The sequence below is a fragment of the Molossus molossus genome, unplaced genomic scaffold, assembly GCF_014108415.1.
Source record: "Molossus molossus isolate mMolMol1 unplaced genomic scaffold, mMolMol1.p scaffold_m16_p_1, whole genome shotgun sequence".
Lineage (NCBI taxonomy): Eukaryota > Metazoa > Chordata > Mammalia > Chiroptera > Molossidae > Molossus > Molossus molossus.
Window position 1 is genome coordinate 208,775,989 of NW_023425344.1, and position 27,689 is coordinate 208,803,677.

The following is a 27,689-nucleotide window of genomic DNA, read 5'->3' on the forward strand; positions in this document are numbered from 1 at the left end:
ACAATATGGTACCAAATTTTTCGGTATAAACTAAGAATACCCATAATGTACACATCAACCACTGTTTTGGGTATCCAAGAATTAAAATGTATGTTGAAGTTAATTGAAAATTTTTTTTAGGAATATGAAGCCATCTACCTAGCAAAATTAACAATACAGATGATGTCACCACTCCAGATAGAAAGGTCATTATCTGTCCATTCTGGTACCACAGGTAAGGATTTCTTCAGTTTTGAGAAAGTTGTGGGAAGAAAGATGAAAGGTAGAAAATAAGTATATTTTGCTTGTTACAAGTTACACTGAACAATTTAAATTGTTTAGGAAAATGATAATTTCAAAATTTAATTTTATGATAAATAAGTGTGTATTATCAGCTGTGTGCACATCACTACATAGTTAATTGGTGTATGCTGGCTGGAAGATCAGATTTCTACTTGGTTTAGTTTTAAGTCTCTAAGTAGTATATCTGTGTTGCTACTTAGATTAAAATAAGAGCCTGTGAGCGTCGTCCAATGGACTGAGAGGTCCTGGTTCGATTCCCAGTCAGGGCACATGCCTGGGTTGTAGGCTCAGTCCCTAGGGGGAGTGCAGGAGGCAGCCATTGATGTTTCTCCCTCACATCTGTGTTTCTCTCTCTCTAAAAAATGAATTAAAAAAAAAAAAAGAGGAATCTGTAGAAGAGGTGATCATATTAAGAATAAATGAACCCTGGCCAGTTCGGCTCCGCGGTTAGAGCATTGGCCTGCGGACCAGAGAGTCCCAGGTTCGGTTCCTGCTAAGGGCTTGTACCTCAGTTGCAGTTTGTTCCCGGCCCCAGTTGCAGTCATGTGGTGGCGGCCAGTCGATGTGTCTCTCACGTTGATGTTTCTCTCTCTCTCCCTCCCACTCTCCCTCCCGCTCTATCTGAAGATAAATACGGGTGAGGATTAAAAAAAAGAATAAATGATAATGTCCTAGCTGGTTTGGCTCAGCAGTTAGAGTGTCCGCCTGGGGACCTAAGGGTTGCAGGTTTGATTCCCAGCCAAGGGCACATACCTGGGTTGCACGTTTGATCCCTGGTCCCAGTCAGGGTCATGTGGGAGGCAACCAGTTGATGTGGCTCTCTCACATTGATGTTTCTCTAGCTTGCTCTCTCTCCTTCCCTTCCACTCTCTCTAAAAATCAGTGAAAAAATATCCTCTGGTGAGGATTAACCACAAAAAAAAAAAAAAAAAATAGAATGAATGATAATAAATGAAAGTATGTTTCAAGTTAGAGTGATTAATGTCAGCTACCTCAGTTTTTCTCTTGTCATGGATATTCAGTCCCTTCCCTTTTTCAGAGCCCCCTTCCCCATTTTCAAAGTTAATGATTCAAGTACACTCTCAAAATCTTTTAACTTTTACCTTCCTCCTTCCAAGATCTTGTTACCCTTGTTTGCCCTCTTCTTTTTTTCTTGACCGGAGCACTCATGGAATTTATTTATCTATGGTTTTTCTCCCCCAAAGTTCATTCTGTTCTCATTGGAACCAGCAGCCTTATATGATAGGAAGAATAAGTTACATACCTACTGCTTGTGGGCTGGAAACTGAGCACTGGTGATCTGAACCACAAGTCCAGCAAGCACTCTCTTCACTGTATTGCACAGCCTGTTGTGATCTTACATATTCATCCTTCAGGCACAACTTCCTAGTTGTCATTAACTTTTTTTTTTTCCTTCTTATTTTAGAGAGAGAAACATCAATTTGTTGTTGCACTTGTTTATGCATTCATTGGTTGTTTCTTGTATGTGCCCTGACCAGGGATTGAACCCGCAACCTTGGTGTTTGGATGACACTAGAACCAACTGAGCTATCTGGCCAGGGCCTCACTCTTTCTATTTATTGTATATGCACTCCACAATGGTTTCCTTTGTGTCTTTTTTCCACCTAGAAAGAATCACATTTAGTCTTTCTGTTTCTACAAACTTGGTTACATGTCATCTCTCAAGAGATTAATTTACTCTTCCTCCAATCCCATCATTTGAAACTCCTGTATCTGTGCTTCCCACTTTTCTGCCTTGCATTAGTTATTTGTACTTTAACCTCCCTTAGTGGAAGACAAGTGCAGCACCTCATCTGAAACTCAGTTACAACAGTGGTATTTAGTCCTATGTCTAGCATATTTTCTTCTTTATTAGATTGTCTTGATTTATATTTCTATCCTTATTTGATTAATTTTATAGTGACACATTAGTTTCATGTTGGAATCTGCCCTCTGAATTAACATTACTCTGATTTAGCACAGCTGTTAGAGCTTAAGTTTAAGGCCATGTCATTGTTAGGCATATAATACAGCACCTGCTTTACCAGTTATTGTTTCCTAAAGTTTTTCTCCATGGAGATTCAATTTTTTTTATTACATCTATTGGGCATACAGGGACAGCTTTCATTCTATGTGGGAAATTTCTGTAGTAGCAGACTCTGATGTGAAGAATAGATAAAAGAAAATCTCTATTTGCTGCATGCCATCCTTTCTCCCAATTCTAGACTTGTTGGTAATAAAAACCACAGCTTCAGTGGAAAAATATTTTTGGCAGCATCTATGAAAGCAAAGATAATTATATCTACAAAGTAATATTGTACAAATATAAAATTAGTTTCTTAAATTTTATGTCCCAAGTCACATGATTATGGTGCCTAAAAAATATAAATTTGATAACCAGTTATTTACCATTATCTCTAAAATTTTTATTTTCAAACTGTTTTAAAAATTAATGCTTATCATTTACAATACCTAAACACACTTATTCTCAAGAAGGAAAATATATCCTGTTATGAAGATACAAAGTTATCTGCATAATTCATAAGAGAATTTACTCAAGTTTGATGAAAGTTCAGTCATGGAATATTCTTAGTGCATATACATGGCAACATGTCATTAAAAATGAAACTTATTAGGTGTAACATTTCTAACAAATAAATGAATTTAAGTTCCCATTATATGTTATGTTCATGCAATAAATTTTAGGCAGTTTGAAGAGAACACATGAAGAAGATGATGATTTTGGAAGCATGCAAGTGGCGACTGCACAGAATGGCTGACTCAAGAGCAACATAGAGGATGTGAATTTCTCTTTGGGAAGGAGAAAACACTAGAGACAATAATAATGTAAAATGGTAAAAACACAAGTACTTTCTTTTCAATTATATGTTGCTTCCAGATGTTTCTCTACAACTTGTTAAGCAACATTTTAAGATGTTGGATTCCTGCAATAGATGGCACTGATGGTTTTACTCCTTTCTTTCTTTTTTTCTTTTTTTTTTTTTTTTAACATTTTACAGTTTTATTATAAACTAAGAATTTTGGACTTGCAAAGAGGTATTATTGCAATAATGCACTTTTCATACTTGAAATTTATTTGTACGATATAAAGTTACTACTTTAAACAAAATGCAAGTTTTAGGGGATTTGTTTATAAATCTGGGTAATTTATAACTAAAGAATTTCCTAAAGTTTGCTAAAAATTCATTTTGTGTTCTATATATTACAATTAAAAAATAATTTTACAGTTCAATTTTATGTTGGAGCCTCTTACAGAAACATTAAGAAATGCAGGAACCTGTCACGTTTATTCTTAGGATAATTAAATAGCTTAATTACCCTTTTCTTTTTTTTAAACTTCTTGATCACTTATCACTAACCTTTAAATCATGACATTAGCCAACTATCCTTACTTTAAATGATCCAAGTATTGCTTCCTTTCCTATTATCTTCCTAATTTGTTTAATCTATAGGGGAAAAAAAGTTTAATGAACTAAAGATGCTTTGCTTTACAATACCGGATGCTCAAAAACAAGGAGAGTTTTAGATTTTCAAGTGACTTTCCTTTTTGCATTTCTTAAAAGCCAAATGTGTTGTTCCTTTTAGTGTTGCTTAGCCTGTTTTTCTTTGTCCAAATGGTTCTAAATAGAATATAATAAACCAATGTAGCACTATTTTTTTTTCTAAATGAAGCCCAAAAAGGAAAAGTGCCTTGCATCATTAAAAAGAATAAAAATAAATTCTCATGACCTCTAAATTAGCATATAGAACAAGGAAAAGTTTTTAACATTTTTCTGTATTTTTTTTAACCCACAAATTAGTTTAAACTGAAAGTCTGACGCTTAAGGAAACCTCAGTAAATAATTTGGAAATATTTACTCCTTTATTTTGTTTATTTTATTGTATTAGTGATTCGTTGAGGTTGTTCTGGCTGAGACAGAAGCTTTTCTTTGAAGATGCATTTATTGGGGAAAGTGATTTGTGGGATACTTTAGTGTATTTTAAATTCGTGTTTTAATCTGTTCTTTACATTGAATTAGTCCAAATTTGTCCCATAATTTGCATTAGCAAAGTCACTTTATGGACCTGTTTCTTCTTATTTTTATTTATATTTATAAAAATTGTTCTGAGAAAAACATTTTTGCTATTTTAAGTATGATGTGAGGGAGGAGAGGAGTGTTTTAACTTTTTATAGTTGATGATTTAGGTTAGCACAAACAAAACTCCTTTCTATCTCACTTTTCTCGGTCCTCTCTTGAGGTGCTTTACTTATGGGGATGATTTCCATACGTTCCCTTGGTACCAAGAGGTACTATGCAGGGTAACATTACACCACGTTACTTGCTTGGCCTTCCTCCCTAAAATGTAATAATACAGTTAAAGCTTGTTTTATCCAGCATAGGAGTGTAGACATGAATTAAAATTGCTTTGTTAATAAGAGTTAATTCCTGTTGACCCAGGTGATATTCCTCTTCCGATTTCCCTTCCCTTTCTCTATTTTACAACCCTGAAAACAACATATTGTTAATTCCTCTGTGGTCTGTATTCTGTTGTGTGATTAGGTCATTTGGTGTGGTTGGCTAGTTGAGTCAAGATTTTCATTGAATGTTCAGAAATGCCAGTTGGTAAAGTGCCAGATAACACAGCTTTCCTGTAAATAGATCACTATTGGTAAATCAGCAAAGATCTCTCTTGTAATCTAATAATATATGATGCTTCATTCAGCAGAAATTCTGCTCAAAAGAATCTTCATACTAGTACATGTAGATTTTAAAAATGAGGTAAAGATTTTAAAAATTAGTTTAGTAAGTATACATATCCTCTCTAGCAGTTGGGTCAAAAAATACAGATTTGGTTATGTATTAATTTATAGCTGGTAATTTTCCACTTTTTCTAACCACTATAATTTTTATGTTGTCACTAAAGTGCCTGCCCAGCACTGTTCATTAAAGACTGTCTATCACAAACACTAGCAAAAGGGACTTTCATGAGTACAATATTAATGTGGACAAAGTGATGTTTATTCTTTCTTTCATATAAGAACATTGCAAATTTGTTTTATCTTGGATCTGTTCTTCCACCCAATGTTCAACTAGTTCTTCTGGTAGCTCTTCCTAGTCTTCCTTCTATTTGGTTCCATTTCTGTAATTTTATTTCTACTGATGTTGTGTGATAGTTAACTATAATACATTTAACCAATCATGATTTATTTTCTAGAATATTTGAATAATGTACAAGTGGTGTAGTATCCAATTTTTAAACATTAAATATGTAATCTGGGCAAAGAATTTAAAGTGAAATTGCATTAAAATACAGGACAACTGTTTTTTATTGTCCATTTTGAAAGTGTGAAACTTAAATATTGAAAATATTCAAACTGGAATGGCAGTATTCTTACCTTCTAACTTCAGTTAATTGGTTCATATTATTTTATCTATTAGATGTTTTAAATAGCAATTACTTTTGTTTATTTGTATCTACTCTATGGTAGAAATGTTAAATCGTGATAACTTTTGCTACGAACTCTCAACCACTTAAAATTTTTAGAGCAGAATATATGTTTCGGGGGGATTTTGTGCTTCACCTGAATTTAGAAGTAATGTCAGAAAATGTTAAGCATGTCCTTTTTTAGAAAATACAAGGTTTCCAAATGTCTTATTACCATGGTAATTCAAGTGAATTAGAAGTATTTAACGGCAATCTTGAATTATAAAGTTGGGGTGCATATATATGCATATATATCAGGATCTCAACTGATGTAAAGTAAATGAGCAGTTACCTAGTGGGTTTTTTTTCAATAACTGGCTTAACCGACACTTCCACAACAAATAGCTTCACTTCAGTATTTTCTTTATCATTGTCCATTTAACAATGCTCCAAAAATGAAATGCTAGGAAATAGCTGAGATTAAAAGATTTTATTTTTTGCTCAGAAAAATGTTTCTAGGGTCTTTGAATGCTGGATTTTATCATTATTATTATTATTATTTTTGGTCTTACCCATCCATGGCAGCTAAAAAAAAAATCACTCAAAATATTCAGGTTTACATGTTAGCTCTCTTTGTAGGGAGTTGCCATACCTCACAGTTCCAACTGTATACTATAAATCAGTAACATTATACTGACATGTAATTGCAATTTACTATGCAGCAAAAATTCAAGAAAAATAACCTACAGTGTCTACTTACCTTTGTATAGGCAATTGCTTAAGTTACTCTGCTTTTAACATTTGTACTTAGACAAAATGCTTATGTATGTATAGGAATGTCACAGTGCAAGATGCTGCTAGCTCAGACACAAAGTATTAAAATTATTTTGTGAAGATTTGTGGTTGTATTAAAACTGTTGTGCCGTTATACCTCAAAACGATTGAAAATTTCATTTATACTGCTTATGCCTCAGAACTTCTTTAGATTGTTGGCTTCCAGATAGAAGTAACTTAGTTTAATTCCCACAGATTAAGAAGGATAAATGAACATTGGAAATTGAGAAGCACTTAAGAATATTTTCCAACACATTGTGGACACACACATATACATAAAATATGGTCAGTAGTCAATGCAAGGCCCAAATTTCAGCTCAAGTATGTTTTTAGGAATTATTTGATTAAGTTTAGAGTTGGAAGTGAGGAAATTCGTACTTAAAATAAATGGTAGGTATTCTATAGGTCATTTTCCAGCCCATTAAAAAAACACTTCTTGCCTGGCCGGTTTGGCTGTGGTTAGAGCATCGGCCGGTGGACCATGGTCCTGGGTTCAGTTCCCACTAAGGGCACGTATCTCAGTTGCAGTTTGTCCCCGACACCGGTTGGGGTTGTGTGGGTGGCAACCACTCAATGTGTCTCTCTTACATCGATGTTTCTATCTGAAGATAAATGCAAAAATGTCCTTGGGTGAGGATTAAAGAAAAATAATACTTTTGCTTTATAACTTTTACCTCCGTTAGCCTACCTACATACTATTTTTCATCAAATGTAAGATGCCATTACTACACCATTATTTTAGATACCACTAAAAGGCAAAATATTACTGAATAAACTCTGACAAGCCCTTGATCATAAAATGCACCTAGAGTTCCAAAATGTTAATGTAAAATAATATGCATCTTAGAATCAATGCAATACAAATATACACAATATGTGGGGCACGATAAAAATCACACCTGTCATTTCACTATACTTTTTCGAAAGCAAACTACTCAAATTTGTGAATATAGTTAAATAACTGTTTTTTCCTTTGTTCAAGTTTACTCACAATATGGCTTAGGAAATCGTAACATATTCAGGTCAACTAAAGCTAAATACAAATCACCGTTTTCCTCATGACACAATTTTTATATACTATACCTTGTTTGTAACTATTTACTTTAGGGAAGGTTTAAGGTAAGACCTTCAGAACACCACTGAAAGTAATTTATTGAAATGCCAGCCTTGTAAACAGATTTCCAGTTTTACATCAAATTGTTCAGTGGTAAGAAATGTAAGAACTTAATTTTGCTTTTTATTAGGCTTATTTTCTAATATGGGTGTACTTGATAAAGCTACTATCATGGCAAGGTTGTGGGAACTCCAGTAAGGCAAATCTAGCCCTGGTGCTTTCATTAGAGACAGATCATTTCATCTGTATAGGTCATCACTAGAGAAGTAGTACACCCTCTATTAGTGAACAGTTTCTATGTATTATTTATTTTAAAAAAATTTTTTTCCTTTATTGATTTTAGAGGAAGTGAGAGGGAGAGAAACATCAGTGAGAGAACATCAATTGGCCACTTCCTGCATGCCCCCCCTCTGGGGATCGGGCCCACAACCTGGGCATGGGTCAACACTCAACCATGGAGGCACACTGGTTAGACTGTATTATTTATTTTTAAAATATGTTTTTATTGCCCTGGCTGGTTTTCTCAATGGTCAGAGCATCAGCCTGTGGATCAATGAGTTGCAGGTTCGGTTCCAGTCAAGGGCACATATCTTGGTAGTGGTTTGTCCCCAGCCCTGGTCAAGATCGCTCTCACATCAATGTTTCTTTCTCCCTCCCTCCCTCCCACTCTATCTGAAGATAAAAAGGAAAATATCCTCCAGTGAGGATAACAAAACAAAAAAAATTAAAAATAAGTTTTTGATTATTTTAAAGAAGGAGGGAGGGAGAGAGGAAACATCAATGTGAGTTCAGTTGCCTCCCATACACACCCTGACCAGGAAATGAACCAGTGACCTTTCAGTACATGGGAGGACGCTCCACCAACTGAGCCACACCATCCAGGGCTAGGTTTCTGTGGTTTTAGAAATCGAACTTTAACTTACTGCATGGAGAGAAATCCAAAATCCATTTGAGGTAGGTGTGAGTCAAAGGGATGAGAAACAAGTGGTCTTTACTTTCCAAGTTTTTTTGTTGTTAATCCTCACCTGAGGATATTTTTTCCCATTAATTCTTTTCTTTTTCCTTTTTTAGAGAGAATGGAAGGGAGGGTATGGGGGGTACAGAGAGAGGGAGAGGGAAAAAACATCAATATGAGAGAGAGAGACATCGATTGGTCACCTCTGGCACTCGCCTCAGCCAGGGCTGGGGATCAAACCTGCAGTCCAGGTATGTGCCCCTTGACGGGGAATCGAACCTGAGACCCTTTGGTCCAAGGGCCAGATATTGTATCCACTGAGACACACCGACCAGGACCCAAGTTCATTTTATAGAGTACACAAAACTGATTTTATGAACCATTACTTGACATAATAGCTCAATAGAAGACTCAAGAAAAGCACAGATAATTCATCATATGAACAAGTTTAATGCAACATGGAATGCAAAAGATTAGAACCATTAATAACATATCTAATACCCACTTCAACTTTAAAAAAATAAATAAAATCAAAACAGGATAGTGACCAGAATAATAGCACTATTATAATCACATTAAATAGAAAACCATCAACATTTTGAGACTGTAACAAATATAGTATGATACATTTTTTTAAATATTCCATTCAATTTTATGCTCTATTTTTCATAAAAATGTTCCTCTGAAGAGAGGCTTCAGACACCCATGAAAAGATGAGAATATGCCAGGATATGCTAATTCACCGTTAAAAAGTACCTTATATTTGTTCTTAAGTACTTTGGACATTATATTTCACATATAAGACAGGTAGAACTTTGCCTACATTAGAATTATAAAAACTTTTAGATGTACATTTACATTGTTTTACTTTGAATCTTGTCATTTTATAAGTTAATTTTCATTTCTGTTTTAAAAGGCTGACCAGGTTATTTGCCAATACAGTATTAGGAACAACAAATGTTGGACTATACTACATTTAGTTATAACACATCTAACGTACCCAGTTTCAAGTAATATATGTGAAATGACACACCTTAATTCATATTTAGATGTTTCTTTGAACCAAACGTATTAATTTTATGAATGTAATAAGAAACAACCTTATTGTCTTTTTTAAAGTGAGCAGTACAGGTAACAAACACAGTAACTCCTATACTCTGACTGCCAAGAAATTAAGCCAAATTTTAGAAAAATACAATGCAAGAAAAGATTCAAGTTAAAAATATATTTCTTTGGTTAAAAATCATCCTCGTTATAATACTATTTTGTAATCTAAACTCACAGTATGTCCCACCAGCCCAAAGTAATCTTCTAAATGTCATTATATTTGTCATATTACAATGTTTTTTCAACCCAGCATTTGTGGAGGTCACTGGGTTGCAGCAAACTATTTTAACTCTAGGAAGGGTATATCACCTTGTTGCATTAGCTCCTTTGACAAATGTCTTTCTTAAAAGATTTTTACTTTAGAAACCTCCGGCACATGTAGTTTTCTTCAGATACTGTATATCCAAACTTTTTATAGAAACCTACATTTTGTGGTAGACATTCAAGGGTAATCTTATAACAGTTCAGTTTCTTGCTTAGTAAAGTAAGGGTTGATAATAACCTGAAATTTAAAGGGGGGGGGGGGTACATAGAGCATTTATTAATAAAAATGGATTTTGGTAACTTATATTACATAAAATTTCAAGTTTATATTAGAAATAGGTTTAGGTCATGGCCATTCCCACTATATATTCATTTAAATATTCAAACCGTAAATGGATAAACATTTAAATCACCTACAGCATTTTAGTTTGTTTCAAATATGCATTAGCTGATAATCTTTAGCCTATAAACAAATGAGACGAATTCTAAACTCACCCTAACCCTTTTAAAAAATAAGTTGGATATGCCCTGGTCAGTTTGGCTCAGCAGTTAGAGCTTCAGCCTGAAGACCGAAGGATCTCGGGTTTGATTCCCAGTCAAGGGCACATACCTCGGTTATAGGTTCAATCCTCAGCCCTGGCTGGGGTCATGCAGGAGGCGACCAATCAGTGTGTCCCTCTCTCTCATGGATGTTTCTCCTTCCTTCCCTCCCACTCTATCTAAAAATCAATGGAAAATATGAAACTTGGGTGAGGATTAAAATATAAATGAATAAATAAAAAAATCTGAAGTTGTTAACACTAAAGATTATCAATCTTTTAAAAAATGTGGCCTATATTAAAAAATGACTTTTTTGCTCTGGGCGGTTTGCTCAGTGGTTAGAGCATCAGCCCTCAGACAGAGTCGTGGGTTCGATACCGGTCAAGGGCATGCACTTTGGTTGTGGTTCATCCCCGGTCCTGGTCAGGGTCATGTGGGAGGCAACTAGTTGATATGTGTCTCTTGAATCGAAGTCTCTCTCCCCACCTCCCCCAACTCTGAAAATAAATGAAAAGCTATCGAGTGAGGATTTTTTTAAAAGTCACTTTTTTCTTTTATATATATATACACACACACACACACACACACACATATATATTTTTTTTATTTGAGAGAGGAAGGAAGAGGGGGAGAGAGCTAGAAACATCGATGAGAGAGAACATCAGTTGGCTGCCTCCTGCATGCCCCCCACTGGGATTGGGCCCATGGACAATATGGGCATGTGCCCTGACCAGGAATCAAACCCGTGACCTCTTGGTGCATGGGTCAATGCTCAACCACTGAGCCACATGAGCTGGGCAAAAAAAAGTCACTTTTTCTAAATCTATTCAAACTATGTAGGAACAGTCAATATTCTCACACAAAATGAGTAAATAATAACCTTGTTCTTTATTGTTTTTTAAAAAATATGTTTTTATAGATTTTTTCGAGAGGAAGAGGGAGAGAGAGAGAGACATTGATGTGAAGGAGAAACATTGACTGCCTATCTACTGCACGGCCCCCTACTGGGGATCAAGCCAACAACCTGGGTATATGCCCTGACCAGGATTCAAACCAGGACCTCTCAGTCCATTGGACGATACTCAATCCGCTGAGCCACACTGGCCAGGTGTATTGTTTTTAAAACTACTTTAATATTTGTGAAAGTAGATACCAGATTAACTCTGGATTGGTCTAATTAATATGAAGTAGAAACAAAGCAAAAATGTATACATCTTTATAAATCCTTAAAGAACTAAAACCCATCCCTGGCTTGTTTGGCTCAGTGGTACTGCATCAGACAGTGGTCCAAGAAGCCGCGGGTTTGATTCCAGTCAAGGGCACATACCTCGGTTGCAGTTCAGTCCCTGGCCCTGGTTGGGGTTGTGCAGGAGGCAGCCAATCTATGTGTCTCTTTCACGTCGATGCTTCTCTCTCTCTCTCTCTCCCTCCCTCCCCCCACTCTATTTGAAGATAAAATGGAAAAAAGTATCCTCAGGTGAGGATTTAAAAAAAAAAAAAGAATTAAAACCCAGTATATGAATGGATTCTAACTGCCTTATGTGTTTAAAAAAAAAAAACTTTAAAAGATCTACAGAAACATACCTGAAGTGTTTTCTCATGTTTGCATAAACTGAAAAATCATACCAATTTGAAAACATCTTGATTGAAGTTATGAAATTATAAAGGGTAGGACAAAGTAAAGACTAACATATTAGAAATCTGGTCTGTTTTTAAAAGATTTAGGTAAATGTATAGAGGATTATACAGTAAAGGCTATTTCAGAATGTTTCTAAAACTTAGGAGACTGAGAATATTTTCTTTGTTTTAAAATATGATAGAGAAATGGGGAAATCACCTGAATCAGCCAAAAATTTGTTTCCTAGTAGTGTGGGAATGCAACTATTAAAAATTAGTAACTTACAGCCCTGGCCAGTTTGGCTCAGTGGTTAGAGTGTTGGCCTGCAGTCCAGAGAGACCCAGGTTCGGTTCCCACTAAGGGTGTATACCTCAGTTGCAGTTTGTCCCCGGCCCGGTTGGGTTGTGCGGGTGGCAGCCACTCAATGTGTCCCTTTCACGTTGATGTTTCTCTCTTCCTCTCTCTCCCTTCCACTCTATCTTAACAAAAATGGAAAAATGTCCTCAGGTGAAAAAAAAGAAAAAAAATTAGTAACTTATAGATGTTACTGTCTACAAAATAGTACACTTCCAATTTCCAAACTTTATGGTAAAACTAATACAAAAATAATATTTCTTCATTACATTCAGTCTAGGCTATAGAGCCGGGGTGGGGAATGTCTGGCCCATGGGCTGGATAAGGCCTGCCAGATCAGTACCAGCTAACATGCACCTCACCAAATGAGTCTGACCAAATATAGCAGGCTAATCTCTTTTTTTCTTTTTCTTTATTGATTCCAGAGAGAGGAAGGGAGAGGAAGAGAGAGATAGAAACATCGATGAGAGAGAACATTGATTGGCTGCCTCCTTCATGTCCCCCACTGGGGATATGGCCCACCGCCTGGGCATGGGCCCTGACCCGGCGATTTGGCCCACAACTTGGGCATGTGCCCTGACCGCGACCTCTTGGTGCATGGGTCAGAACTCAGCCACTGAGCCACACCAGCCAGGCTACTCTTTAAGTTGATAATTTTGTATGGCCTTTGAATGATGTTATAAATATCCAAATAGCCCGGGGCAGAAAAAAGGTTCCTCACTCCTGCCCCGGGACAGTGGGTTCATAATTACTGCCGCCTAAAAGGAACTTCAAACAGGAAAACGTGTAACAAAATATCTTGGCAAGGAACTGTAAACTGAAACACAAAAAGCATCTTAATTTATCCAGGATTACCTTGTTTCTGCCTACTTACAATTTGCCAAGTTGCTTTCCTCTGCATTCATCACTAACAACAACATCTTCTACTCTTCCTCTCTGAAAATATTTACAATGTTTAAAGGACTAAGCGTGTAGTTTTGTTTTTTGGTGAATCAAAAGTGATGGTAAAAGTTCACTGACAAAAATAAATGTTTTGTGAATTTGACCTTAACATAAACTAAAATGGAAAACTTTTTTACTTAATAGAGGAAATAATGTAATGAATCAACTTTGGTCTGATCTTGTTTTATCTATAGCCTGAACCTCTCCACCCCAGTGTTTTAAAGCAGATCTCAAAATTTGCAGCACCAAAATGTAATTTTGTTATAAATGTACTATATCCATCAAACTACTTCTTGCTTAATAGCAATTTATTTCAGACATCCAAAATACAATTTATTAATTTCTAGTACAGAAACCCTACTAAAATTAGTAACTTACAGAAAACATTCCAAATGTTCCTCTCCTTGCTATTTCTTGTGAATCATGAGGACTAAAGGAGCTCTATAGGCATTAGAAATGTACAATTAGCAAAACAGGTGGGATTCTGAACCCTTTGCCACCTGGAAACTGATGGGAATTTGTGTCGGTGTAGTATATTCAAAGTCCTGATTGTTGTTGTTTTTTAAATAGTATAGGGATTCCAAAGATTACTGCCAAACTTGACAATGCTTTCTTGTTTTCTCTATGACTATATCAAACCTAATACCTTACAGAACAATTTTTAGCAAGCAGTTCATATTGTTAATACATTTTCATCCTCATAACTCAGGACAAAATGGGAAATCACTGCTTACTAAGGGATTTCAAAGAAGCAGAACCTTTCAGGGCAAAATACCTCTCATTTTACAATGAAAAGCAGTGAGAAAACAGATCTGTCTAATGGAAACTCAACGTAGATTTTGCTACTAGAAAACACAATTATAAGCATTAATGTGAACACATACCTTAGCACAGGAATGGATGAATTTATGTTCTATTATCAGAGTTGCCGTGGCAACAATCTGTCCTATAGTCACATCTTCCACAACTGTAACATAATAATCCCCAGATTTCTTCATGTGCTCAAAAGATTCTGTGGAAATTGGAAGGCAGTGTTATATGGCAGACATTGAACTTTATTAGGTGGCAAAAAATACTAGGATTAGCTGACTTCATTATTGAACATTTAAAGCTATTTCACCATAGTAATTTATACTTTGCTGCTAAGAAAATATTTTAAATGACCAAGTAGCTTAAATAGCAGTCAATAAATTGTAATATAGTCCATACATTTATTTATTTATCTATCTTTTCTTAATCCTCACCCAAGGATATTTTTTCCATTGATTTTTAGAGAGTGAAAGAAGGGGCAGGGGCAGGGGCAGGGGAAGAGAGAGAAACACTGATTGGTTGCCTCCCACATGAGACCTGACTGGGCCAGGTATCAAACCTGCGACCCTTCCATGCATGTGCCGACACTAACCATTGGACACCCTGGCCAGGGCAGTAGTCCAGACATTTAAAGCATATGCTAGCAAAGTCAAAGTAAGACTAATCCAGCTATTTTAGTTACTTTAGAGTTACTTTAAACTTTTACACTCAACAGAACAAAACTCTTTGCAAATGTTAACAAAAGAGTATTTTTATATGGCTCCATTCCATAATTTTTAGTCTGGGGACAAACTGCAACTGAGGTACATGCCCTTGACCGGAATCGAACTCGCGACTCTTTGGTCCACGGGCCAATGCTCCAACTGCTGAGCCAAACCGAACCAGGCTGGTTTCCAAATATTTTGACGAAAGAAGTTCTCAGTTTTCCCCTTGTAATCTCATGTATTTCATGAGTACATGACTTGCTTTTTAGAAGTTACAATCATTGTTTTGTTTCCTTTAAAAGCATCTTGTAAAGTAGGTGGAAAACATGTCTTCATTTCCAAGTAATTTTCCCAAAGTCACAGCAAATAGGAGCAAAGACAGAATGAATACTTTACTTTCAAATTTTATTTTTAATACTTATATTACTGAAATAACAGTTTCTTATATAATCTGGTACGCATGCAATTTGCAATTCAGAAATAAAAACTGAGCCTAATAGTCTCACATATTTATGTCCACAGTCTCATTCTACATAGGGGTCTAGAGTAGGAAGAAGAAATAAAATCAGTGAAGGAAAACAATGAGAATCAAAATGATGATCTTCATTTCAGGAAGGTGAGATAGAGTACAAAACAAAATTACCTTTTGAAGAAATTATAGAAAATAGGAAAAAGACTGTTAAGCACTGGATGGAGTCAGGAGGTTCTGGTCTTTCCTTATTAACAACTACTTGTGATCTTGGGTGAGTCATTTGACCTCTTCTGACTTTCATTCTCTCATATGTATTAGAAGGGGGAAGGGGGATTACTCAATTATAACTCTAAATTAAATGTAATCTTAAAATTCAACAGAAAAGAACCAAAAATATATAGAACATATCCTCTTATATTTTTGAGTTGTAATTAAATTTCTGTCAACCTCATGAAAAGAAATAACTACAATAAAGAAATGAACCTCTAGAGTTGCCACCTAGTAGTCAGGTAGCCCAGCCAGGGTGGTTCAGTGGATTGAGCATCCCATGGACTGAGAGTCCCAGTTCAATTCACATGCCTGGGTTGTGGGCTCTATCCCCAGGAGGGGACATGCAGGAGGCAATCGATTGATGTTTCTCTCTCTATTTCTCTAAAAAAGAAAAAAAAAAAAATTGCTCTGGCTGGTTTGATTTCAGCAGTTAAAGCGTTGGCCCACAGACCAAGGAGTCACGGGTTTGATTCCAGCCAAAGGCAAGTACCTCAGTTGCAGTTCATCCCCAGCCCTGGTCAGGGTTGTGCAGGAGGCAGCCAGTTGATGTGTCTCTCTCATATTGATGTTTCCCTCCCTCCCACTCTATCTGAACATAAGTGAAAAAGTATCCGCAGGTGAGGATTAAAGAAAAATTAGATATTTTGCAAAAATTAGATATATGGTGATTACTACATTTGGATTATAGAATTTTAGCCATGTAAAACATTTAAATTAGAAAATAGGTAGTTTGGGCTTCCAGGTCAATATGGCAGAGTAGGTAAATACTGTGCTCTTCTCCTCCTACAACCACATCAAAATTACAACTAAATTATAGACCTCTCTCTTGAGAACCACCTGAAGACCAGCTGAACAGAAGTCCTATAACTGAGGATGTAAAGAAACAGCCACATAAGACTAGTAGGAAGGGCAGAAACACAAAATGGGCTAGTCTAACATCCATGTGTGCTGGTTAAGAATGGGGAGGGATGGCCCTGGCTGGTTTGGCTCAGCAGTTAGAGCATCGGCCGGCAGACCAGAGCGTCCCAGGTTCAGGTCCTGCTAAGGTCACATACTTCGGTTGCAGTTTGTCCCCGGCCTCAGTTGGGGTCGTGTGGGTGGCAACCACTCAATATGTCTCTCTCACATCAATGTTTCTCTCTCTCTCTCTTCCTCCCTCTCTCCCTCCTGCTCTATCTGAAGATAAATGCAAAAATGTCCTCAGGTGAGGATTAAAAAAAAGAATTGGGAGGGATGGATATCTCAGCCCCACACCAAGGTCCCCAACACAAAGCACCACTGCCAAGAAGAGTCCCCACAGTAGCTGGCTGTGAAAATCAGTAGGGATTCAGTCCTGGTGAGATGGAGGGCTGCTAGATACCTAGGTGTCCACTTAAAGGGCCTAAGCACAGACTCATTCACTCACAGTCACTCACTCTAAGCTCCAGAAAAGGGACAGCTGCCTAGCAGGTGCAGGTGGGTGCTAAGTCTTAGTCTTCACCCACCGGACCTGAACCTCTTTCAGAGGTAAATCCACATAGGTGGCCAGCCTGTGCCCACACTGCAGACTTTCCTGAAATCTGTCAAGGTCTCCAGACAAGCAACAGTTGGCCTCAGAATGCCTTGTACCTCTTGCTAAGCAGTTCCAAACCCAGTAATAGTGGTGGCCAGCCTCAGTTCATAGCATAACCAATTCTAGGTACCTCCAAGCTCAGCACAGGCAGCTACCAACTGCTGGTTACTTTATAGCTCTTACCAGGTCGTCCCTAGTTGGACACAGGTAGCAGCTGACCTTGGCCTGTGTCAAGAGGCCCCAGAACCAATACACTTGGTTGCCAGCTTCAGACCACATCAGAGCACCACCCAATTAGCACTACAAACAACACATCCAAAGGGTGGACTTGGAAGGCACCAGAGCCCCACTAAAGTGAATCCCATTCCATGGGGTTAGTGCCCACACAACAGCTTGTCTACTGTAATCACAGCCAGTCAGCCTGAGGGTCAGTCTCACCCACTGCCATACCAACAGCAATAAAGACTCAACTACAACAGAAGGGTACACAAGGGACACTCATGGAGCACCCAGCTTAGGTGACCTGGCAGACTACAACACTGGGCCTCACAGTACACATTACATAAGACCACTCTGCCAAGACTGGGAGATATAACAGATCTACCTAATACATAGAAACAAATACAAGGAAGCAACCAGGACAAAATTCCAGTAAAAGAAAATGGAGGCAAGTAATCTACCAGATGCAGAATTCAAAACACTGATTATAAAGACAAGTCAATCAACTTAGGGGAAAAGTGGATGTTCTTTTTGAGATCTTCAACATGGAGACAGGAAAGAAAACATAAAGAACCAGTCTTAAATGAAGAATATAATAACTGAAATTAAAAAAAAAATACATTAGATGAAATCAATAGCAGATTAGATGAATCAAAAAATTGAATCAGCAATTTGGAAGACAAGGTAGTGGAAAACACCTAATCAAAACAGCAAAAGGACAAAAGAATTTTTTAAAATGAGGATAGTTGAAGGGACCTCTGGAACATAGGGGTATCATTTGTATCATAGGGGTGCCAGAAGGAGAAGAGTGAGAGCAAGGGATTGAAAACCTATTTGAAGAAATAATTGAAAATTTCCCTAACCTGGTGAAGGAAATAGACATACAAGTCCAGGAAGTATAGTGAGTCCCAAACAAGATGAATAATCCAGAGAGACCCACAAAATACATCATGATTAAAATGCCCAAGGTTAAAGACAGAGTCTTAAAAGCAGCAAGAGAATAGCAGTTACCCACAAGGGAGCTCCCGTTAGACTGTCAGTTGATTTCTCAACAAACTGCAGGCCAGAGGGATTGGCACAAAATATTCAAAGTGATAAAAACCTACAACCAAGATTACTCTTCCAAGCAGAGCTATCATTTAGAAGCAAAGGTCAAATAAAGAGCTTCCCAAACAAGAAAAAGCTAAAGGAGTTCACCACCACCAAACCAGTATTATAAGAAATGTTAGCCTTGGCCGGTTTGGCTCAGCGGTTAGAGCATCAGCCTGCGGACCAGAGAGTCCTGGGTTCAGTTCCCGCTAAAGGCATGTACCTCAGTTGCAGTTTTTCGTCCCCCTCCCGGGTCTTGTGGGTGGCAGCCACTCAACGTGTCTCTCTCACGTCAATGTTTTTCTCTCTCTTCCTTTCTCCCTCCTGTTCTATCTGAAGATAAATGCAAAGATGTCCTCAGGTGAGGATTAAAAAAAAATTTTTTTTAAAGAAATATTAAAGGGTATTTTTTTAAGAAGAAGAAAAATAAATAAAAAATATGAATAATAATGCAAAAAAAATTCTCACTGATAAAAGCAAACAGTAAAAACTGGATCACCAACACTAGAGCTAGTATGAAGGTTAAAAGGCAAAAGTAGGAGGATCATGTATGATTACAACAATAAATAACCGGATACACGTACGCATAATAGTAGTAAAGAAAGACAAACACAAATGTGAAGGGGGTGATTAAAAATGGTAATGATTACAGAATGTGTTAAAAATTAAGTGACCATCAACTTCAAATAAATTGCTATAAACCTAGCTTAGCATATGTGAAGCACATGATAACCATAAACCAAAAACCTGTAAGAGATATACAAGAAATAAAGGAATCCAAATGCAACACTATAGAAAGTCAACATACAAGAGAATAAGAAAGGAAGAGAACTATAAAAACAATCAGAAAACAGAAATGGCTATAACTACATACCTATCGATAACTACTTTAAATGTAAATGGATTAAATGCTTGAATAAAAAGTTGAATGGACCCTGGCTAGTTTGGCTTAGTGGTTAGAGTACCAGCCTGCAGATCAAAGGGTCGTGGGTTCAATTCCAGTCAAGGGCACATACCTGCGTTTCAGGTTCAATCCCTGGCCCGAGTCGGGGTTGCGCTTAGTGCAACCAATCGATGTGTCTGTCTCACATCAGTGTTTCTCCCTCCCTCCCTTCCTCCCTCTCTCCCTCCCTCTCTCAAAATCAATGGAAAAATATTCTCAGGTGAGGATTAACAACAACAACAAAAGTTAAATGGCCCTGTCTGGTGTGACTCGGTTGAACGTCACCCTGTGCACCAAAAGGTCACCAGTTCAATTCCCAGTTAGGTCACACACCCAGGCTACAGGTTCGATCCCCAGTTGGGGTGCATGTAGGAGGCAACTGATTAATGTTTCTCTTTCTCTCCCTCTCCCTTCCTCCTTCTCTAAAATCAATAAAAACATATTTTAAAATAAGTTGAATGGATAAACATACAATGGAATATTACACAGCCATAAAAAAGAATGAAATCTTACCATTTGTGACAACATGAATGGACCTAGATGGTATTGTACTAAGTGAAATAGGTTGGACAAAGAAAGACAAATACCATATGATTTCACTTATACAGGAGGGACAAAAGTAAGTTTACAGTTGTTCATATGGAAAAATACAATAATTAATAAATAATAATACAAGAATAAACTGTGCTTTATATACTCACAGCTGTAAACTTTTGCCCCACACTGTATGTGGAATCTAAAAAATAAAATAAACGAGCAAGCAAAACAGAGGCAAACTCATACATACAGAGAACAGACTGATGGTTGCCAGATAGGAGGGGATTTGGGGACTGTGTAAAAGTGAAGGGATTGAAGGATTGAGAAGTACAAATTGGCTGTTACAAAACAGTCACAGAGATGTAAAGTACAGCTTAGGGAATATAGTCAATATTGTAAAACTATGCATGGTGCCAGATGGCTGCTTGAAATATCGGGGGGGGGGACCCTTTCTAAAGGATATGACTATCTATCCACTATGCACCTAAAATTAATATAAAATAGTACTGAATGTCAAGTGTAATTGAAAAGAAAAAGTTTTTAAAAGACAAAAATAATTAGTTATTTGAATAATTTTCATTTTAACAAAACACATAGTATAGACTGATTAAAGCTCTAAAAATAATCTTGTTTCCCTTTATTTCGTTTTATTCAGAAAAAAGAGGCTGTAGTACTTACTCATAAATTGTTCAGGATTGATAACTCCGGTCTCTGTCAGCTGACCTAGTACCTTAAAAAAACCTGGTTTTGCAAAAACAGATTTCCATTCATGAGAAGAGCAAATGAAAGAGATGTTAAATGAGGCAATGCATTAAATAAGCAGGTGGGATTACGAGCAGTTATTTTTTTCAAAACTTTAATGAATCATTTTTAAATTATTTCAAAAGATTACATTACATAAAAAACTCCTTATTCTTTCTATAATCACTACATAAAACAAAGAATAATAGGTTTTACCAGTGTTTTTCCCTGCATAAGATGCATAAGATTTTTGGAATAGTGCTAACCTTAATATTCAATATTTATAGAACCAGCATGTACATTTCTCAATGTAATTTGCATTAAATATAATGCAAGGGATGCCTAATTTTCCAAATATGTGCTTTGGTTTTACTTAAAAGTACAAGATTCTCAAAGAACAGATATGATACTATACAAAATATAAAATAATTGTTGAGACTACCATTTTTAAATATTCCTGATTAATTTCATTAATGTTAAATTAATGTGCACAGCACATTTTAGAACTTGGAGAATCTTCTATACAGTCAATGACTAATTTGACCACAAATAGTTTTTTCATATTTCCTACCAAAAGGAAAACAGAAAAAATTCATTTTCAATTACTAAAATTTAAGGAAATCATTTTGGAGAATGTAGATGTTAAAAAATGAAATAACATGTAGAAAAATTTTTTGTAACTCATCCAAGGCAAATTATCTCTACCCTCATTTCCCATCCCACTTCTTAGAAGAGAGTCTTCCTTATGTGCCACTATACATGATAAGTTCAGCTTTATGAGAAGTCTTTTGGCTTCTTATACTCAGAGGGGAACTTCCCGCCTGAGGGTCATATAAGGCCCACAAAATCAATACCAGCTAAACTCACAAGCCTAACCAAATACAGGAGGTTAATTTTAAGTTGATAATTTTGTATGGCCTGAGAATGATGTCATAAATATCCAAATGGCCCTTGGCAGAAAAAAAGGTTCCCCATCCCTTCAAAGGAGCCATGTTATAGTTAAGTCATTTGAAATATTTCACAGTAATATCTGATCTTAACCATATACATTAAAATTGAGAGTCTCAGTTATTTTAAAAATGAAATACAAAAAATAATCCAAAGTCAAGTATTATTTTTTAAAAATTATCACCATCATTATGATGTTTGTGGAGAAAACAGAATGCTAACTACAATTCTAACTAGGATTTGTAGATTAAGCCCATACCTCTATTTAAATCAGCAGTACAAAGAGGCCTCAAAACCAAACCTTCTCCAGGATGTGTTGGGGAAATGGCTGGAGAAAATGTAGCTGTATTCTGGCTCCAGTCCACTTCTTGGAGTAGACTTGGGTCAAACATAGGCGTTTCATCAGGTTTCATCTTTGCGATAAGGTCTAAAATAAAATTTTAAACATTAAAGCATTATGTTTAATAGAAAGAAAGTTATTGTGATTGCTATACCCAGTTAAAGAAACTATTCTGTTTGACACCTGCTTCTAGCTCTTTGAAACAAAGAATTTGAAAATGTGTATCAGTAATATACTACCATAAAACAAGGAAGCAATATAGGAAAAATTAAAGTCCATTTAAGACAACAAGTTTCCCAATAATCCAACTCCTAGATGTTCCCTATTAAGGGCAACTCTTCTTCACTTTTCCTTAAAGGTTGATTAAACTGCCTTTATAAACCCAATGTAACTATATAGGTAATGCTGTAGAGTAATAGAGGCTTTGGGAAGGTGGGGTGGTATAATAGAAGCCAACATTGTTTAGCACTAATTATGTGCCAGGCATTTTTCAAAGAACTTTACACACTACTAATTAATTTACTTTAACAGTCCTATAGGGAAGGGAGGATTATTATTATCTCCACTTAACAAATGAGGAAATGCATGCAGGCAGACATGTTAAGTAACTTGCCCAGGTCACAAAATTAGTTAAGCCAGGATTTAAACTTAGGCATGGAAAAAGCATGAGCTCTGGAATCAGACCTGGGGTTTGAATGTCAACTATGTGACTATGGCTAAGGTAGTTAAACTCTGAGAATCTGTTTTCTCATTTGTAAAATGGAGAGAGAATTTCTGGCAGGATGAAATAAATTGCTGTATACAAGCACTTGACAGTGCTTGCCACACTGCAAGTGTTCAACAAGATAACCTTTAGTTAGCAATTAATACAAAATTCATGTTTATAAATTCTTAATTTTTTTCACTTTTAAATTAATGAGTCAGGCACTGTGCTGGGTATAGGTGCTACAAAAAGAATGATAGGTTGTCTATTATGTTTATGTTAAACAAGAAATTTTTTTAAAATCACAGTTTATTATATAGAATACTGAGAGGTTTTTTCTTTTTTTTTTCTCCCCCAAAAAGGACTCCGGTCATGTTATGTTCTAAATAACACTATCTTGGTCTAAGAATAGTAAGGGTAGGAAATAACTTCTGATGGTTAAAACAATCATTCCTATTAAATTTAACAAACCTACAGTCCATTTGAAACATTTTTCATAGGTTAATTTTAGTGCAAGCATTTTAGTGTTTGTCCCTGATATTTGGGCCCCTGAGGCTTTTGTGTGTACTCTCTAAATGATGGGTAACAATGTTGTTTTTCAGGTATGCAGATAAACAGGCTAAATATTTATCAATAAAGTAAAATGTGTACATTAAATGCAGATGCCAGAAAGTATTAAGAATTTAAGTTCCTCCAAGCAACACACTAGTTAAACATTTTGATGTTTACGCTATTTAACATACAGTTGTAACCATTAAGTTTAAAGAAAGTTCAGAAGGGAATTTAGATGAACATTAAGACAATTTCAAGTTAATGAGATTCCTTTTTCCTATAAAGTTGTCTGAGTTTATAATAAAATGCAGACTAGAAAACATGCAAAATAGGATTGATAATTTCCAAGAGAGGGGAGAGAGGTACACAGAAGAATTAGACTTATGAAGCCTTTGATAATGAATTTTAAACAGTAAATTATAATATTTTCCTTTGCATTTCTTCAACCAGGTGGTCCTATTCCGTGAATCATCATGAAAATCAATGGTATTGGCTAACATTCATTGAGCACTTTCTATTTGTTAACTAAAAGTACAACAAAAGACATATCATTATTATTCCTATTTTGCAGACCAGGAAGCAAACACAGCAACTTGCTCAAGGTAATAGAGTCAATAAGGAAGAGACTTAGGATTTAAAAAACAGGTAACAGGCCTAGTGTCATAGGGACTGGACCTGTGTGGATGCACAGGGCCCCACACTTGGATCAGTTCTCTGCTGCCACTGTCTTGAAATTCTTAATCATTTTTTAACAAAGAGCCCTGCACTTTCAAGTTGCACAGGTTACCACAAATTATGTAGCCATTCCTGCATGACATGAGACTGCACTCTTAGTACTGAAGATGCACTAGTGAAAATGAATTCTCTCCTTTATTGTACAAGTTAAAGACACAGTCAAAAGCAGCTCTTGTAACCTATATTTGGGAAACAAAAATTTCAAGCTAGTCAAAATACATTAAAGAAAGTGAGAGTCCCCTAAGTAGGCAATCAGAAATTAGTATCAAAATGTTTTATGAGCTGTTTTACAAAAGCAAACCCATACTTAAGGTTGGTTACCTTCCTTTATCTTACTCTGTCCCCAAAGAGTAAAATTTTGCTGGTGTCCAATTAATATGGTGGACAAGTTAAAGATGTGGTTTGATACCAAAGTTGAAAAGATTTTTTAAAAAATATGTTTGTATTGATTTTTTAGAGAGGGAGAGAGAGAGAGAGAAACATCGACGTGCTGCATCCTGCATGCCCCACACTGGGAATCGAGCCTGCAACCCAGGCTGTGTGCCCTGACCAGAAATCAATCCATGGGATGACGCTCAGTCCACTGAACCACTCTGGCTAGACAAAAACTAGGAAATTTCAGCAAACATAATTGCACAGTTGCTTGAAGCTCAATCTCATTATCTTTGGGGTCTCATTTTAAATTAATTTAAAAAAATAAACCCTAACCCTCCTTACATATTTCTCAAAAACCTTTTCCTGTTTAACTGCTAAATTAACATTCATTTACAGGCCCATAGATGCCTAACCTTAGCTCAATGAATACCTTGTGAATGAACAATAAATGGTGTAAGACTTAATCTGGAGGTCACATTTCAGACAATTAAGAAGGAAAAAGATTTGCAAATTGCCACAGGTGATACAACAAAAACCATATACCAAATTCATTTTTACTAGGATCACATCAGGTTTTCATTCAGTTTACCATTCTTTGACAATTCCAACAATTTGGCTTCCCAGTCTCTATAGCACACTAGAATACAAATGAGGAGCTGCTGCCAGATGCAAGCAATGAAAAGGAACAAGTGCGCACCCTGCTGGTGGGGCTCAGTGGTTGAGCGCTGACCCATGCACCAAGAGGTTGCCAGTTCCATTCCTGGTCAGGGCACATGCCCACGTTGTGGGCCAGGTCTCCAGTGGTGGGGCATGCAGGAGGTGGCCAATCGATGCTCTCTCTCATTGATGTTTCTCTCTCTCCCTCTCCCTTCCTCTTTCTATAAAATCAATAAATAAAATAAAATAAAAGGAACAAGTGCCCTGGCCTGTTTGCCTCAGCAGTTAAAGCGAGGCAACCAATTAATGTGTCTCTCTTACATCGATGTCTCTCTCTCTCTCTCTCACTCTATCTGAAGATACATGGAAAAATATCCTCGGGTGAGGATTTTTTTTTTAAATTAATTTATTTTTTATTAATTAATTTTTGTTACAGATGTTTCTTTTTCCCCCACTGATTCCCCCATCCCCATCCCTCCCTGCCCTGTCCCCAGTTTGTTGTCCATGTCCACTGTTCATGCATACATGTATATAAGTTCTTTGGTTTATCCCCCCACACACCCCCCCTGAAGATTTTTTTTTTTAAAGCAACAAGTAATAGACACTGGGAATAAGGGTTTAAAAGTAGATATAAAAAATGTAAAAACAATAATCTAAAGCCAATCTAAACTGTCATGTATTTCAAGAGCTCCTGGGTATCACTATACTACTTCAGTATATGGTAAATAGAGGAAAGGGAGACGTGTTATTTCAGCCTAGGGTTTGCCTACATACGTTTTATAACCATTTCAATAATAATGTGACTGAATTTTTAACTTAAGAACATTCCAGCCCTGGCCGGTTTGACTCAGCTATTAGAGCGTCGGCCCTCGGACCAAAGAGTCTTGAGTTCGATTCGGGTCAAGGGCACATACTTCGGTTGTGGTTTGGTCCCCGGCCCTCTTGGTCAGGGTCGTGCAGGAGGCAACCAGTCCATGTATCTCTCACATTGATGTTTGTTTCCCTCTCCCTTCATCCTCCCACGCTATCTGAAGATAAATGGAAAAATATGCTTGGGTGAGGATTAAAAAATAAAAAAGAACAAAAAGAACACTCTATTCCCTGATGACTTCAATAGGCCTGGCCATATTACAAAATTGTCCAATTACACTTCACTTGAGAATTTTAAAAAGTATTTTCCAATAGTTTATTTGATCCTTATAATCTAGGCATTATTCCCAGTCTATGGACCAGGAAATTAAAGCACGTGGAGCTTCCAGGAATTGACCCGGAGGTAGCACACAGTTGAATGAACTGGACTAGAATCCTATCTTGTTTCCCCATCCTGAGTTCTACACTACCATATTAAATTGATACCAATCTTTACATCATCATACCAGACAGGTAGCTCTGTCTCCCCTGTGCTAAACAATGTTAGCAAATCCTGCCTGAAAAGAACTGGCTAAAGGATTTCTTGAGATCCACTCTCGATTCATTCATGAGTGGATGCCTTAACAAAACTAATCCCATAAACGCCTGCTTAATTTTGTATGAAACTGAGTTCAATTTACATAAACATAACCTCCTATAACAGAAATCCCACTACTCAGTGTTTCTAGGGGTAGAAACCCCGGGAAAAGAGACAAAGGATGTTCCTCTTTTCCACAGTGAAAGCCGCGATTTAATCAGTGCAGGAGGTGATCTTAGAAGCAGGAACATGTCTTCAAGTGGCTCACAACTGCCGTGGGGTGCACCTCGCAAAGGAACGGCGGGACCGGGAGGGGGCCCGGGGCGTTCATGCCCATTCAAAATCGATGGCTGAGCAGCTGTCTCGATTCCCATGCCAAAATCCAGTGAGCGAAGGTTAGTTTCGACCCGGGTCCCTACTCGGGCCCTGCCAAGGACACCCTTGCGTGGCAGGACCACTGGCCATCATCCCTAACCTCTGCCAGGCGCCTGTCAGCTCAACCTGCTCCGACCCGCGCTCTACAACCTCGTGTGCACGCACCCAGCGGGCAAGGATAAATAACCGCCCCCCCGCCCCGGGCCTAACGCGCCTCGCCCGGGGGCAGCAGTCACACCTGTTGGATACAGCTGAAGGCAGGCCCACCACGGCCGCCAGCACCCCCGGCCCCCAACCCTCCTTACCCGTAGAGGCCCCGCAGTCGGCGCTCCTCTCCGGGCCCGGCGGATCCTCACCCACCTGGGTACACAGCACTGGACCCGGATCCTGCTTCAGCGCCAGCCCCACCTCCCTCACTTCCCCCACCTCCCGCGCCACAGTCGCCGTCTCCGCCGCCGCCAGGACGTGGCAGCGCCAGCGCCTCCACCCCGCCCCCGTCCGCTGACGCAGGCCGCGCGCAGGCGGGCGGAGGCGCAGGGGGGGGCGGGGCGCGCCCGGGGGGCGGGGCGGGGCGGGCCCGCGGCTATAAACCAGCGCGGGGGCGGGGGCGTGGGCGCAGACGTCTCGGGGACCCCAGTGCGCAGTGCCCGGGACACGGAGTTCTGACCTCACTCCCCAGGGCCTTCCCCACGTCGTCGCTCTGTTGGTTCAGTGGAAATAATTCTTAGGAGTCAGCTAAGCGCTCTAAGTGGTGACTGGCGTGGGCCTCGGATTCTCAGACCG

The 27,689-nt window shown here is 37.7% G+C and overlaps 2 protein-coding genes across 4 annotated transcripts in view; one reads left to right on the forward strand and one right to left on the reverse strand.

Moving 5' to 3' along the window:
- The window catches only part of STYX (serine/threonine/tyrosine interacting protein), a 73,964-nt gene that overhangs the window by 39,934 nt on the left and 6,341 nt on the right, over positions 1 to 27,689 (forward strand). Inside the window, exons 10-11 of one of the 2 annotated variants that reach the window (XM_036270427.1) lie at positions 121 to 214; positions 2,989 to 6,629. In XM_036270427.1, the coding sequence (XP_036126320.1) occupies positions 121 to 214; positions 2,989 to 3,062 (168 nt within the window). In that variant the 3' untranslated portion in view covers positions 3,063 to 6,629. Of the gene's footprint in view, positions 1 to 120; positions 215 to 2,988; positions 6,630 to 27,689 lie in introns of those variants that run through there. The other variant, XM_036270435.1, reaches the window with a different exon arrangement.
- On the reverse strand, positions 9,674 to 27,628 carry GNPNAT1 (glucosamine-phosphate N-acetyltransferase 1). 2 transcript variants are annotated; one of them, XM_036270457.1, is made up of 6 exons: positions 27,574 to 27,628; positions 21,982 to 22,149; positions 20,712 to 20,774; positions 14,322 to 14,449; positions 13,370 to 13,431; positions 9,674 to 10,221 (listed from the first exon to the last, which is right to left on the reverse strand). In XM_036270457.1, the coding sequence occupies exons 2-6, from the start codon at positions 22,133 to 22,135 to the stop codon at positions 10,074 to 10,076; spliced, it is 555 nt and encodes a 184-aa protein (XP_036126350.1). In that variant the 5' UTR covers positions 22,136 to 22,149; positions 27,574 to 27,628; the 3' UTR covers positions 9,674 to 10,073. The 2 variants fall into 2 exon arrangements, with proteins under 2 accessions (XP_036126350.1, XP_036126343.1); XM_036270450.1 differs by lacking the exon at positions 27,574 to 27,628 and adding an exon at positions 27,212 to 27,304.

Excerpts from the sequence above, each read along its gene's own strand:
- GNPNAT1 (XM_036270457.1), bottom strand. The coding sequence starts at position 22,135 with ATGAAACCTGATGAAACGCCTATGTTTGACCCAAGTCTACTCCAAGAA. Across the intron at positions 20,775-21,981 it reads TACTGCTGATTTAAATAGAG|GTTTTTTTAAGGTACTAGGT; the intron begins GTATGGGCTTAA and ends TTGCAAAACCAG. Across the intron at positions 13,432-14,321 it reads TCATCCATTCCTGTGCTAAG|AGAGGAAGAGTAGAAGATGT; the intron begins GTATGTGTTCAC and ends AAATATTTTCAG.